At 38.8% G+C, this 12,732-nt stretch overlaps 1 protein-coding gene across 1 annotated transcript in view; it reads left to right on the forward strand.

Moving 5' to 3' along the window:
• Positions 1-4,750, forward strand: part of LOC139739780 (attractin-like protein 1) — a 113,860-nt gene extending 109,110 nt beyond the window's left edge. Inside the window, exons 23-24 of the mRNA XM_071650375.1 lie at positions 1,134-1,235; positions 2,762-4,750. Coding sequence (XP_071506476.1) covers positions 1,134-1,235; positions 2,762-3,181 — 522 coding nt within the window. The 3' untranslated portion in view covers positions 3,182-4,750. The remainder of the gene's footprint in view (positions 1-1,133; positions 1,236-2,761) is intronic.
• Positions 4,751-12,732: the final 7,982 nt, after the last annotated feature.

Genomic DNA, 12,732 nt, shown 5'->3' on the forward strand with positions numbered 1-12,732 from the left:
AAACATGCATGTTCTGTGGCTTTGCGCTCTATCTTTTTTTGTGTGTGTATATGTGTGTTGGTTCGATAACGTTTCTCCATTTCCACTCTAATCCTCTGTATTTCCTTCCACTTGGCAACATCATAACACATCCAAGTGGCACACTCACCTTGTATTTATGCCATTGATTTTAATGTATTAGCCTTGCACTCAACTAACAATGTAGCAATGTGTGTGCACTGTAATCACTGTTACAATGTATGTATGCTTTCTTTCCTTTTGTCTGCATGTGCTTGACTAATCAGTTTGTAGTATAGATGACTAAACAGTCTAAAGGTGCATTCACACACCTATCTTTATCGCCACCCATGAAGTACAGTGAATACTGTTGAAAAAGTGCTATATTTGTGTTTGGAAATTGTGATAGGATGTATGCGGAAGAATATTAAGTCTTTGTGACATGCTGGCCCGGATTCACAAAGGTAGCTTTAAGTCAAATCCATGGTTAGATTTAGTCAATAGATTGCAAAAAGCATGAAGTAGGCATTCTTACATCTTGCACATATACGCATGTCAGCATGTGTCTGTCCGAAAGTGGATGTACCCTTGGAGTACACAATGTGTCACATACAATTATGCAATCACAATTTGCATAATCCATGGACTATAGACTTAAACAGCCTTTGTAAATTTTGGCCATCATGTCTGGAGCAACAAAGGTCCTACCAATTCTGCACAGTCCATTTGTCCGAAGCTTTTGAAATGAATGAAATATCATGTGCTAGATGTTTTCCCATCAATAAAAAAAGGAAGAAAAAAAAAGTAACATTCATTCAAATTTGTCTTGAGAGAAGATATGGAAGCTAGTTCAATTCAATGCATGATAAATGAGATGATTGTGATTAAACCTATGTGATCAGCGGAAGATACAAACAGATTTGCCCATAATACATTTGTATATCAATGTCAGATAATGCAGGGTAAACATATACATGTATGCATGTTTCTCGAAGTTGAACCTACCTTTGTATTCAAGCTGAATTGGTAAATGTATGTGATTGATTTGTGTTCTGACATCCCGTATTCTTACAAGACATGTTTCTCTTCTCTCCCCCTCCCCCCCCCCCCCCCCCCCCCCCCCACTCTTTTTGTAGCAACGGGCCGTGGAACTAGCAGTTATGGCCAGTAGGCCTTTTGCTTCCATCGATGTAGAGATCAGCAAGTCAGCCCCACCCGACCTGGTGGCAGAGTGTCGTGTAAGTACTCTCCCTTCTTCATCCTTACCCCCATCTTCACTGCTTGCCCACCAGCTGATGTTCTCAGTCAGGAGGGAATGACTTTTAAAGCAAGATACAATATGAGCCGTGACGTGAGAAAAGGGCCCTTAACGCTGTGGCGCACAAACGCCGGAAAACGGCGCGGAAGTTTGACAAACCAATACGCGCAAAATGCGATCAGCTAGCTAGCTGCGCGCACATGCATAGATGCATCAAAAAGTGGCAGGATTTGGACAAAACATGTTTTTCAAATATCATAATTGGGCATTTAGGCTTGGAATTTCAGAAAACGGTTTGCATATCTAAATATATGTCAGAGTTCATTCCACAATGTGGCGGCGAAAATTCGTTTTCGATATTTTATGCCCCAAGGGCCCTTTTCTCACGTCACGACCCATATGTATTTTTGCTGCATGAAATTTTCGCAAATTGGAGCCGATGACCTTTTTCACGTATAAGATTGTTGCAAATTTCAACTGGCATTCACTGCATGTAGTCGAGGACAAGAACTTCGCCTGGATTTTAATTTCGCAAATCTTGGCTCTAGCAAAATTTGCAGAATTAAAATGCACGCAAACATTTGTGGTTTTATAGTAGTTAGTCCTGCAGTATCTGCAAGACATTTGACTCACTTGATCCAACTTTGCAGTAAGGTTTTTGATGTGTGTTTCTTCTTCTTTTTTAAAAATCATTAATTGGTGCTTGTCATTGCACTTTGCACCAGGTACCCTACCAAATTTCCCTTGTATTGTTCCAGTCATGTGATCTCTTCGAACTGGAAAAGGAAATGACTGCCTATACTCTTGGTGCTTGACATTAAAAGCGAAGGAAAATTATTGCCAATTGCTGGAGATGTTAATTTGCAAATTGTCAAAACAAACACACAGATTTTAGGTTTGCTCCTTGTAAAAGAAAAGAAAAGAAAACAACACATAAACAAACCAAAAAATGGAATCTACAACAAAATATTCAGAAATTGACCAAAAGTGTCCAAAGAGTTAAAGGGATGGATCATGAAGAGCTTTACTGCCAGTGGTACTGATGAGCCAGTTTGAAGCAAGATATAACAGCCAAAGTCATCAGCATCAAGCTACTGCTGCTCCTCATTTGTCAATCTATCAGTAAGTGATAAGCTGAGCTACATGTGCAGAAACACGTAGGTCATTTGTTTGCACATTCTGATAGAAATAGACCTGAAGGCATGATGACAAGTTTTGTAATGATTGCTAGTATGCATAAATGTGCCATCATTTTAAGGGTTAAAAGGTTTTGCAATCCTTGCATGAATTATTCCACAAAAGGTTAGTATAGAGTCATAGGGTACATCCAACATCAATTAATTCATTTGTAGCTTTCAGTTGTTTGCAGATCACTGCTCTGTTGGTCACTGTTAGAGGTTTTCTGCATCTCTAGAATGTAGTGATTAAAAGTCTGAAATTACCTGAGGTACTGGTATGCATGTTTAACATCAAATAATTTGGCTTATCCTCCCTTTGTGCTTCCAGAGCAATCAGGTGTTAACCACTCTTGAGCCATGCAGCGACAACAAGGCTGGCATCATGACGGTACTCATGCAGCTGCCCTTAGCAGAGGGGGATGCAGCGCCCCCGTACGGTCAGCCACGCCTCACCCTCGCCTCGGCCCTCATCCAGCTCAAACCAAAGAAGAGCGAGCTCCGGGAACAGAGGGACAGGGAGCGGGAACAGCGGGAGCGGGAGAGGGAGCAGCGGAGCCGGGAGCGGGAACAGCGGGAACGGGAGCAGGGGCCGGAGGGACAGGGAGCGCCCCCGTTGCGAACGGCCCCGCTGGCCCAGCTTCCCCCCGATGACCCCCTGACGGTCAGCACAGTGCCTGTGCTATCGGGGGGCGAGGATCCCAGGCACATACGACACTACGCAGAGTATGACAATCCTGCGATGGTATAACGTCCAAGAGAGTCCTCCCCTTATTCCTCTTCTTCCTGCTAGTCTGGATTCAAGGAGATTTGATTTTTCTCGTGCTCCCGTTTGCTATGCTGACGATGGTCGCAGGACCCCGAGCATCTCATGTTGCCACTCTCTTCACCGTCGATGTTCTTGCATTCCCTTCCTGGGGGTTTGGTCTGGACTGTGACTACATCCTCCTCCAAAAGGATTCTTGAGCACAGAGTCATGCAGCGTGAAGCAGCAATTACAATATAACTTCAAAGTTTATTCATTCCAAATTGAAGAAAAAAAAAAGAGAAATTAATTCATACATGTAATCTGTCATGAAATTTCCTGTTTGTGTTTCTGCCTCATAAGGTTCTTCAGATTCACTGTGACAGGGAATGTGTGGAAAGTAAGTGCAATCGCAATGTGATGTAAGGAGAGTTTGATGTCACACATTGCGTAAAGGAACTTGCTCAGAAATCAGTGCATATACCACTGTATGCAGGTTTCTTTCCATTCTCTTGTTTGAATGTGTGGAGGTGCAGATTTCTACGTTTTAGGGTTGGATTTATTGAATGCACGCAAACAAATAATTTAAGATGATATTGCTACAGATCTCCAAGCGATATGCTCCCTTCTGGTGACGACGTATCACATTATTTACATCTGAAACACTTTTTGCACATCAGTCCCAATTTAAGAAGCTGTAACAATATCCAGAATAGCCCTCTGAAGGCTGTGAATGATCAACCTTTCCCATAGTAATATGAAAAACCCAAACTCCTTGGAACCAGACTACTTTTTTTTTTCCTCATGTTCTCGATCAGTGCCTGAACTGTTGATTTGTTGTTTGTGTCGTTTTCCTTGAATAGTACCAATGAATTTTATAAGAATTGAATGCAATTTATATGTCTGGCTTGGTTGCAGTCCTAATTGTGTAGTTAAATGAAAGAAGTCGCAATGTTGTGATGTCTGAAAGAGCATACACCACAAAATGAGTATAGCGACTTTGAGAAATATCAGAAAAACATCTTCTCTTTTTTATCATGCTTACTAGTATATCCTACTATGATAATGCTATTGATATCATCTCCAAGATTATTTTAATGTGAATAGTAGCCCTTTGTTTAGGTACTTCACAGGTGTGATGGGAGATATGTGGGTTTAGAGAGATTCCAAAACCTAAACCCAGCCCTGAAATGCTATTAATGCTTTTTGCAAAATACGTCAATTGTATTTTTAAAATTTCATTTATATAAATACCATGATAAAATGTGCTGTTTTATTGTTTGGGGAGCCTACTGAATGATGGTTATGCATTACATGGGAAAATTGTAGCACTGAATTGCTGAAAATTGTTTACGGCAATTGCTTAAGTAGGTGGTATATACAATGACCACAATCTATGTTTTTTTTCCATGGCATTTGTGACTTCCAAATTGATGTTATGCACATTGTCAGTCATACAATATGTGTGTTTAAAGTATGTGAATCAGATTGTAGTATTGCAATGTGTGGTTTCTGCGTTATCGTCTCTGCTTGCCTATTGCCTCGAGCTAAACTTGGCATGGAATGCATATTTGATATGGGTTGACGTCATTGTAAATGGGGGGGGGGGGGGGGGGGGGTCGCAATTTCTGATGGTTGTGAGCTGATTTATCAAAACATGGCACGATTTGTCTTGAAAGTCCTTGTTCTACGCAATCTGTCTCCTTTCTCTCTCTCCCTCTATATCCCCTCCCCCCTTTCTCCCTCTTGTTCTCGCCCCTCTCCCCCCCCCCCCAGTCTTCGTCTACCCATCTATCCATATATCTATCTTACGCAATATCGCCTGTATTTTATCTCTGTGTCTTTGTATGCGCCCTTCCACACAGGCTTGTAATCAGTGACCATAAGGCGAGTTGTGTGTACCCCAGGTTAGCCATATTTTTAACAATGCATCAATCTTCAAAAGCATACATTTTATCTGGGCACTTTTAAGTTTCACTGTAGTGACCTCATTCAATCAAATGCCCACACAAAAAAAAAGACAGAAAACAAACAACATTTGGTATGTAGTCTAGTCAAGCCAAATACATTGCTAGTAAGAAGATGCAATTCGTTTTCGATGAGAGACCAGAATTGAGAAGGTTTTCCTGACAGAGTGTGTAATTCAAGGTGTTCATGTGGAAATTGTGAATTCAGTAGTTTTGGAAGGGTTGTCAAATGTCTTGTAATGTATACATGCTGCCAACTATGAATAGATACGTGTATTTTAAAGATCTGATATCTTACGTCTGTATGATTCATTGCTATGTAAGAGAAGGGAAGTAGACTATGTGAATATGAATTCTTCCTTCAAGACAAGAAAAAAAATAGATGAAACAGTACTCTACATAAGTTGTGATGTATTGCACATCCGTCATTTTAGCCTCGTGTATACACATTTAGCTGTCCACAGAAACTTTAGGAAAATACAGCAGCATTTATCCAAGATTTTATCTGTTTTAGCATATTCTCTTCTGTACTTTAAAGATAAATGAATTGCGTTCCTTATTTGTCATCCTTCAAAATTTTGTGGACAGTTTATTGTAAATGATATTGACATGTTTGTCTTCTCATGGAGGGCTGTAGGACCACGACTTCATGTCATCAGTGTTTTGTGGTTATGTATCGCCATGACAACAAAGCATCCATGACTGTGAAGTTTCGCCGTGGCGAGAGAAGGATGTGTGCCAAATGATTTTTATCAAGAGATTTGATTTTTATCAAAGATTCTTTATCATGCCAATCTGTGGATACTTAATTTTAACAAAAAAAGTTTTTTGTACATTTTATAATTGTATATGATACTGGTACTCTCAGAGGTTATGGGTAACGTTTGAGTCAAAAGTTGTGTAGATACAGTCACAAATATTTTCAAGGTGACTTGCGCTTTTAGCCTACCCGTGTTTATTTGCAAGGGATGGTGTTTCATTTAAATGCCGAACTGCTATAAGAAGTGATTATCTTTTAGATATTCACTTTTGCCTAGGATATGGAGGTTTTGAAGGCCTGTTCATATCTGGAGCACGATTAAAACGTGTTCAAGGCAGTCAGTTCGTGTGAATTACCATGATTGTAACTTTATGTTTGTTCACAAGCTAGCAATTTCTCCCAGAATAGCAGTCTGATAAAATGAGAGCATGGAGAAAAAAAATTACAAAATCAAATCCCTGTTTGAGAGCAAACTAACATGCAAACAAATGTTGATTTCAGCATGGTTTTGTTGTAGCATTGTGCTGCAACTATTCATTATGTCAGTACTAGCAATTTCAATATACCTGTGTAATGACACTGCCACGATTTTAACAGCAAACTCAATGCAGAACAAAGGAAGCACAAGAGGAAATGCCTCTGAAAGCATTCTGTGCTGCCCCTTTCATGCAGTATAAATGAAAATGCACAGCATGCCTTTTAAACATTTCCTTTAGTGTATGTTAAGTTCAGTTAAATTTGAGTAGTAATGATGCAGCAGCCAAATGAGTATCAGTTTAACCCATTTTGAATACGCGTACAATTTCAATATTATCAATACCATGGCAACATGTCGATTCCAGAAACTACTGTATTTTTATGAAGTCTGGAACTTAGTGAGCGTACACACTCCGATATAGTTGTCATGATTTCCCATGCAATCATTGGTTTGATGTCATCAAATGGTGCATAGCGGAATAATGTTTTGAATTTGTGGGACTGGGCAGTGTGTAATGGTGTTACTCAGGTCTAGTCTGAATAGAATCGGCATGTATTTATAGATGCTAGAAATCGTAGCTCAAAAAATGTGAAACATTTCATGATGTTCCTGGCATGGTGTGGTGTATTGAGCATGTTTGTTTGTCACGTGAGAGGTGTGGCCAGGTTCGTACTCGTGTTGTGATGTTCTGGGGACAACTCTCCGATGTGGTTATCATCTGCATGCCACCATTTAATCTCCGCTTTCATGCCAGGCCAACAAATATGCTAGGATGAACCCTGACAGTGGATGGGGATGGGGGGGGGGGGGGTTTAGGGCCTTTTAACCATCTCAATTTAATATTTGCAAACCATTTCTTTGACCAGGAAAAGAGCTAAATTTTATTTCAAATGTTCAAGTTTGTATCTTGTTTGGCAGTAATTTCCTTGTATACATCAGGCCAAATTTTTATATACCTTTGTATAAATAAAGCTATAACTATTTTTATCATTAAAGCACATTGTTCTTTGTAGCTGGAGAAGAAACCGTTTTTCTCCTTTTTTTTTTTTCTTCTTCTTCTTCTTCTTCCTTCATTCACTTATTTATTGACTGGGGGAAAAGGTTTGTCCGTTACAGCAAGTGTATAGAGTACCGAAGTGATGATATCGCAGTCTCGTGTTAGAGCTTAGTGCTGGTTCCACAAAATACCCTTTCACAAGGCTTTGGGTAGTGGGTCAGAAATGGGTACAAGCATGGTTAGCAACCATTGTGTTCACAGATGTTCTTGTTACGTGAGATTGTGTAGAACAAGTTTCCACGGCGATGAATGCCTGTGACATCACATTTCGGTGCTCTATCGGCATTAGCATCATGAAAACCCGCCAACAGGAGGTAAAATAATGAGAGCTGCTATTGTTTGTTTTTTTTTCCTCCCTGTCATTCTTCAAGATGACAAACAATACTATAATAGGTCAGGCAGTGTGCAGACTGTTCTTTGACTCATCTTTCTGTTTAAAGCAAACAAACAAGCAAGCACAATGTTGGTGGTGTTTTTTTGAACAAACAATCGCTTAAAACAGTAACAACTTGAACCCATGCTCAAACCAAGACACAGGATGTGTGTGAAACATCGCTGACGCAGTCATCAACATCGCATGTCAAATTTTATTCTTTGCTTCCTGATTGTCTCGCTTCCGAGACTTAAGGGCTTTAGGCTGGGGGGGGGGGGGGGGCAGTTTCGACACTGAAATCTCCAGATTCTCTGGAAGTAGAACGACTACAGCCATGACTACGCAAAAATATTTCTTTGTCCAGAATTCCCCACCCCACACATCTGATCTAAAAATCTCTGGTGGACTCTGATATGCATACAATTTGGTGTGAATTTGAAGTATTGACTAAACAAGCAAGTAGACTAAGCAACAACAACATGACAAGGAGCAAAAGAAAGGAAATATGGATTTTATCAGATGGAACCTGCTTTTTCTTGAAGCTTTCATAGTTTTGATCACAAATGCAGCCAAACATTCCAAGTACACGGTGTTTTAAGGTGATAAGTGTTCTAGTATGGGAGGATTCCATTCCATGTATTCTTCATTCCAAGTCCAAACCTGTTCTTTCATGGTTTAAGTAGTTGTTTTTTGTCAATGGGGACCAACAAGCTGTGAAGGGTTTATTTTTCTATTTTTTGAATATTTTTGTCCATGTCATATGAGAAAAACAGAGTGCACATACAGACAAGAAACCAAGCAATAGCGCGACTATATGCAGGTCTGAAACTTCAGTTCAATAACTTTGGCATATGGTGTAATACCACATACAGGTGTGTGAAAAAAAAAATGCTACTTTCACAAAGATTATCTTTGTCTGCAGATCCATGCTTAAGGATTCTTTTTTCCTTTCTTTTCTCAGTAAACACTTCGGCAAGTGTGCGTAGATGCAAGTGTGAAAGGGAGGGTAGTAGCAAAACGTATGTCTTTAATAGGGTCAGGGCAGTTTTAAGCAGGCTTTACATGCGATTACTTTCACTTTATGGTATATCATAGACAAGTATTTTTAAGCCTACCCTGTATTTGGGAGGGGGGGGGGGAGGTGGGGCCAAGTTTTTACCGTGAATACAATTTCATTATTGGCCAAGACACCACAAAAGCACCAATGGCATCAATTTGTTTTTCTTCTTTTTTTGTGGTTGAGCATAGAGAGCCGACATTGTACCCTGATATTATATTCTCTCTGATATAAAAGATCTTCTGGACTCAATCAGTGAAAAACTCAAAACCTTCTATAAACTCCAGCTATATATGATACCATTCAGCTTAGTTGTATGATAGAGCTCATCATCTTTCATTTGACACCGCAAGTTGCTGCTCTTCAGCAAAGATACCAGTGGTATCTTCAAGATACATTGGCCATTTCTGTATGAGCCCCTCCTCCCCCCCCCCCCCCCCAACCATATGTCATGCAAATCAGGTGTATGGATTATCATGTTTGTGTAGATATGATGTTATAGCATTTATATTCCTGCCCATTCCTGTAGATTTTCACTGCTAGTTGCAAAGTGAGAAACCTGCTTCATTCTTGCGCAAAGTGATCAATTTTGCAAACAGGAGAGAGAGAGAGAGAGAGTTGTGGTTGATTTACTTACAAATCATTGCTCATATGAATATATCTTATATGCTTCTTGGAGTAAATGAAATGTACATATTGTAATCATTGTATATTCCAGATGCTTTTATTTTGATAATTAAATAGACACAAACTGATTATTAAAAAAAAAAAAGAGGAACATAGACAGCAGTTTGGGTCTTGAATATAAGCACCCATTTTATATGATTATGGATTGTATGAATGTGATTATGATGAAGTTAGGGTCATGTCGATTAAGCTGTGCAATTCCTAAAGTACGAGATGTGAATATATGATTAGCTGATATGAATGTGTATATGTTGGGACAAAATTCTTTTCTCTCCTTTTTTTTTTTATTAGAAATCATAGTACATACATGAATGATGAAAATGTCAGGAAAAAATCAATATTGTATGGCAAAGATACTAATGTTTGCTTGGAGGATCAGATTGATTTAAATAAACTTATCACATTTGGTGAAAGCAAATGATACAACATGCAGTATCCTTCATTGTGCAGTGTTTTCTGAGGATTTTTGAGATTGATAACAGCAAAACTGACAAAAATATGGTCATATTTGGGATCAGCGTTGTTGCTGAATTGTGGCAATTTCTATTGCAGTGGGTGTGATGATTTCAAAGCTAATGGTGATGGTGGCATTCTTGGTGATGATGGTAATTACAACATTATATTGGTTTACCTAGTTGCGTTAAGGACAGGGATGGTGTTTTGTGATGATGGTGATTATGATGCTGAGATGATGATTAACATGTTCTTGATGATGGCAATGATCATCATGGTTATAATGCCGTTTAGAACAAGGATGGTGTTGTCTGATGGTGATGGTGGTCATGATGATGCTGAGATGATGATAGTATTCTTGATGACAATGGTTATGATGATATTGGTGCTGTGCTGTGTAGATCAAAGATGCCGAGGTGATGATCATGGCAACACCGGTGTGATGATCATAGCAACAGCGGTGCAATGCTGTATGCATAAAAAAAAAGATGATGTCTTGTGATGATGGTGGTGCTGATGCTGGGATGATGATGATATTGTTCTTGATGATAATGGTGATCATCATTGTCTTGGTTACAATGCTGCTCAGAACAAGGAGGATGATTTGTGGGGTACACCAAAAAAGGATGATGTTTTGTGTTGATGATACTGTGATGACAATATGACATTGTTCTTGGAGGTGGTGGTGATCATTATGATATTAGTGGTGAAGGTTATGATTGTCGTATGAATGAAACTGATAAAAAAGATGATCTTTCTGATCTGTTACATGTATCATGGTGTACTGGGTGTTGATATTTTTCACTCTTCTTGGCGTTTTGGTCTTTCCAATTTCTTCCATGTAGATTCGTTTTAGACAGATGTTGGTAATCCAAAGGTGTATTATTACTGTTGTTCTCTCATTACAATGCACACACGCACACACACAACACACACACACACACACACATTTTTTTTTTTTTGGTCAATCTTTAATTTCTCTTTCTTTTTCATATACTGTAAAAGTTGATATTTTCGCGCGACTAATTTTTCGCGCTCGGCCGAGTAAGAAGAGTTTCGCGTGTTTTTAATTCCGCGGAATTAAGACATCAGCTACTGGAACACATGGCAAGCAAAAATATTCGCGTGCTTTTATTTTCGCACTAGTTTCTGGTTGCGCAAAATGCGCGAAAATTTTCCACTTTTACAGTAAACAATATACGAATTAGTTAATTATAAAATGATACAAATTTCATTATGACAACATAAATTCCACATTGTCAATGATACGAATGATAAAGAAAGAATTTTGTATACCGGTACACAAAAAGGGATAAAGAAAAGGCAAACACATCAAACAGAAGGGAACAAGGTACCCCCCCCCCCCCCCATTTCCGGTGATCCGCTCACAATCTCACTCGCTCAAATACTTAAATCACAAAGTTACAGTGCTGATACTACTAGGCAAGCATTAGTTATGGGTGTAAATTTTTGGCACATACATTGTACGGTAAAGAAGTTGTGGAACTTCATCCCTAAAAGGGCAAGGGGGGGGGGGGAGATAGGTGGGCAAAATCTGACCCCCATCAACTTTTTGCACAATAATTCTGCAACGCACGCAAGAAGGCCTCATTGTGAGGCTTCTTGACTTTATTTTTTTTCAAGTATCATGCAACTTTTGAGACCAAATTTACAACCTGGGCATATCGTTATGAAGCCACGCCCAGTTTTGCACCTGCATGTCACCCCAAAATAGGGCACAATTTTGTGATTTTGTGTACATTCCGTATGGAAAACAGTGCTCTGTCATGAAACTCATAAAAACCTGACTATATTTCCGTTGATTACTTTGATTGATTAATTTTATAATGATTATGGTGGAAAAATGGCCAGTGACAATATTTCCAGTGAAAAAAAACAAAGAAAAAAGGTAAAAACAAAAATAATGAAATATGTAACAAATGCTGAAAACAATAAAATACGTAAGAATTGAAATGACTTGGAAATTCTTATGATATACAACTGTCGAATATGATGAAACAGATATTCAAGCCAAAAAGTAGACTCTCAATGCCTTTGATTAGTGTTAAACAGGCTATGATAAGATCTTGGGTTCAATTAGCATAATAAATTGATTAAAATTAGAAACTGATAATTTCCAAAAATCTAAAGGTACAATCTTGTAAAACATGACGTGGGTGTTGCACGTGCCAAATTCATTGTGATTTCACTAAGATCTGTTCTCTTGCAGAAATAAATCCAAGATCTTTTGAACTTATAGTGCCAGGCTATGTTATAACCACTGAGGACATTCAAAACCATTTTTGAGATACAACCAAAGTTGTAAAAAAAAGACTTTGAATTTTGCTGAAGGAATGCACAAAGAATGGGATTGTAAATAATCAGTTTCTGCTCGGAGTCCTAAGAAAGTATAGATTCACAACAGTAGGTCAATATAGACTCCGTTAGAGACATTGTTTTACGTCTCTAACGGAGTTTATATTGACCTACGGTTGTGAATCGATATATATATATATATATAGGGCCTACTAGTATATATGCTTCAAACGGACTGCAATATGGACTGTAAATAAACGGGGGGGGGGGGGGGGGGGACAAAATGGTAATCTTGAGCAATACGTGAAGAAAATTTCATTGCCATTTCATATCATCTGAATTAATAATACTTTTAGAAATGTTACCATTACCTTGTAACAGAAAAAAAAACCACAAAAGAATGAAAGAT

Source organism: Diadema antillarum, unplaced genomic scaffold (genome assembly GCF_040938485.1).
Source record: "Diadema antillarum isolate AM-2024a unplaced genomic scaffold, OU_Dant_1.0 seq00000819_RagTag, whole genome shotgun sequence".
In the NCBI taxonomy this organism is placed as follows: domain Eukaryota; kingdom Metazoa; phylum Echinodermata; class Echinoidea; order Diadematoida; family Diadematidae; genus Diadema; species Diadema antillarum.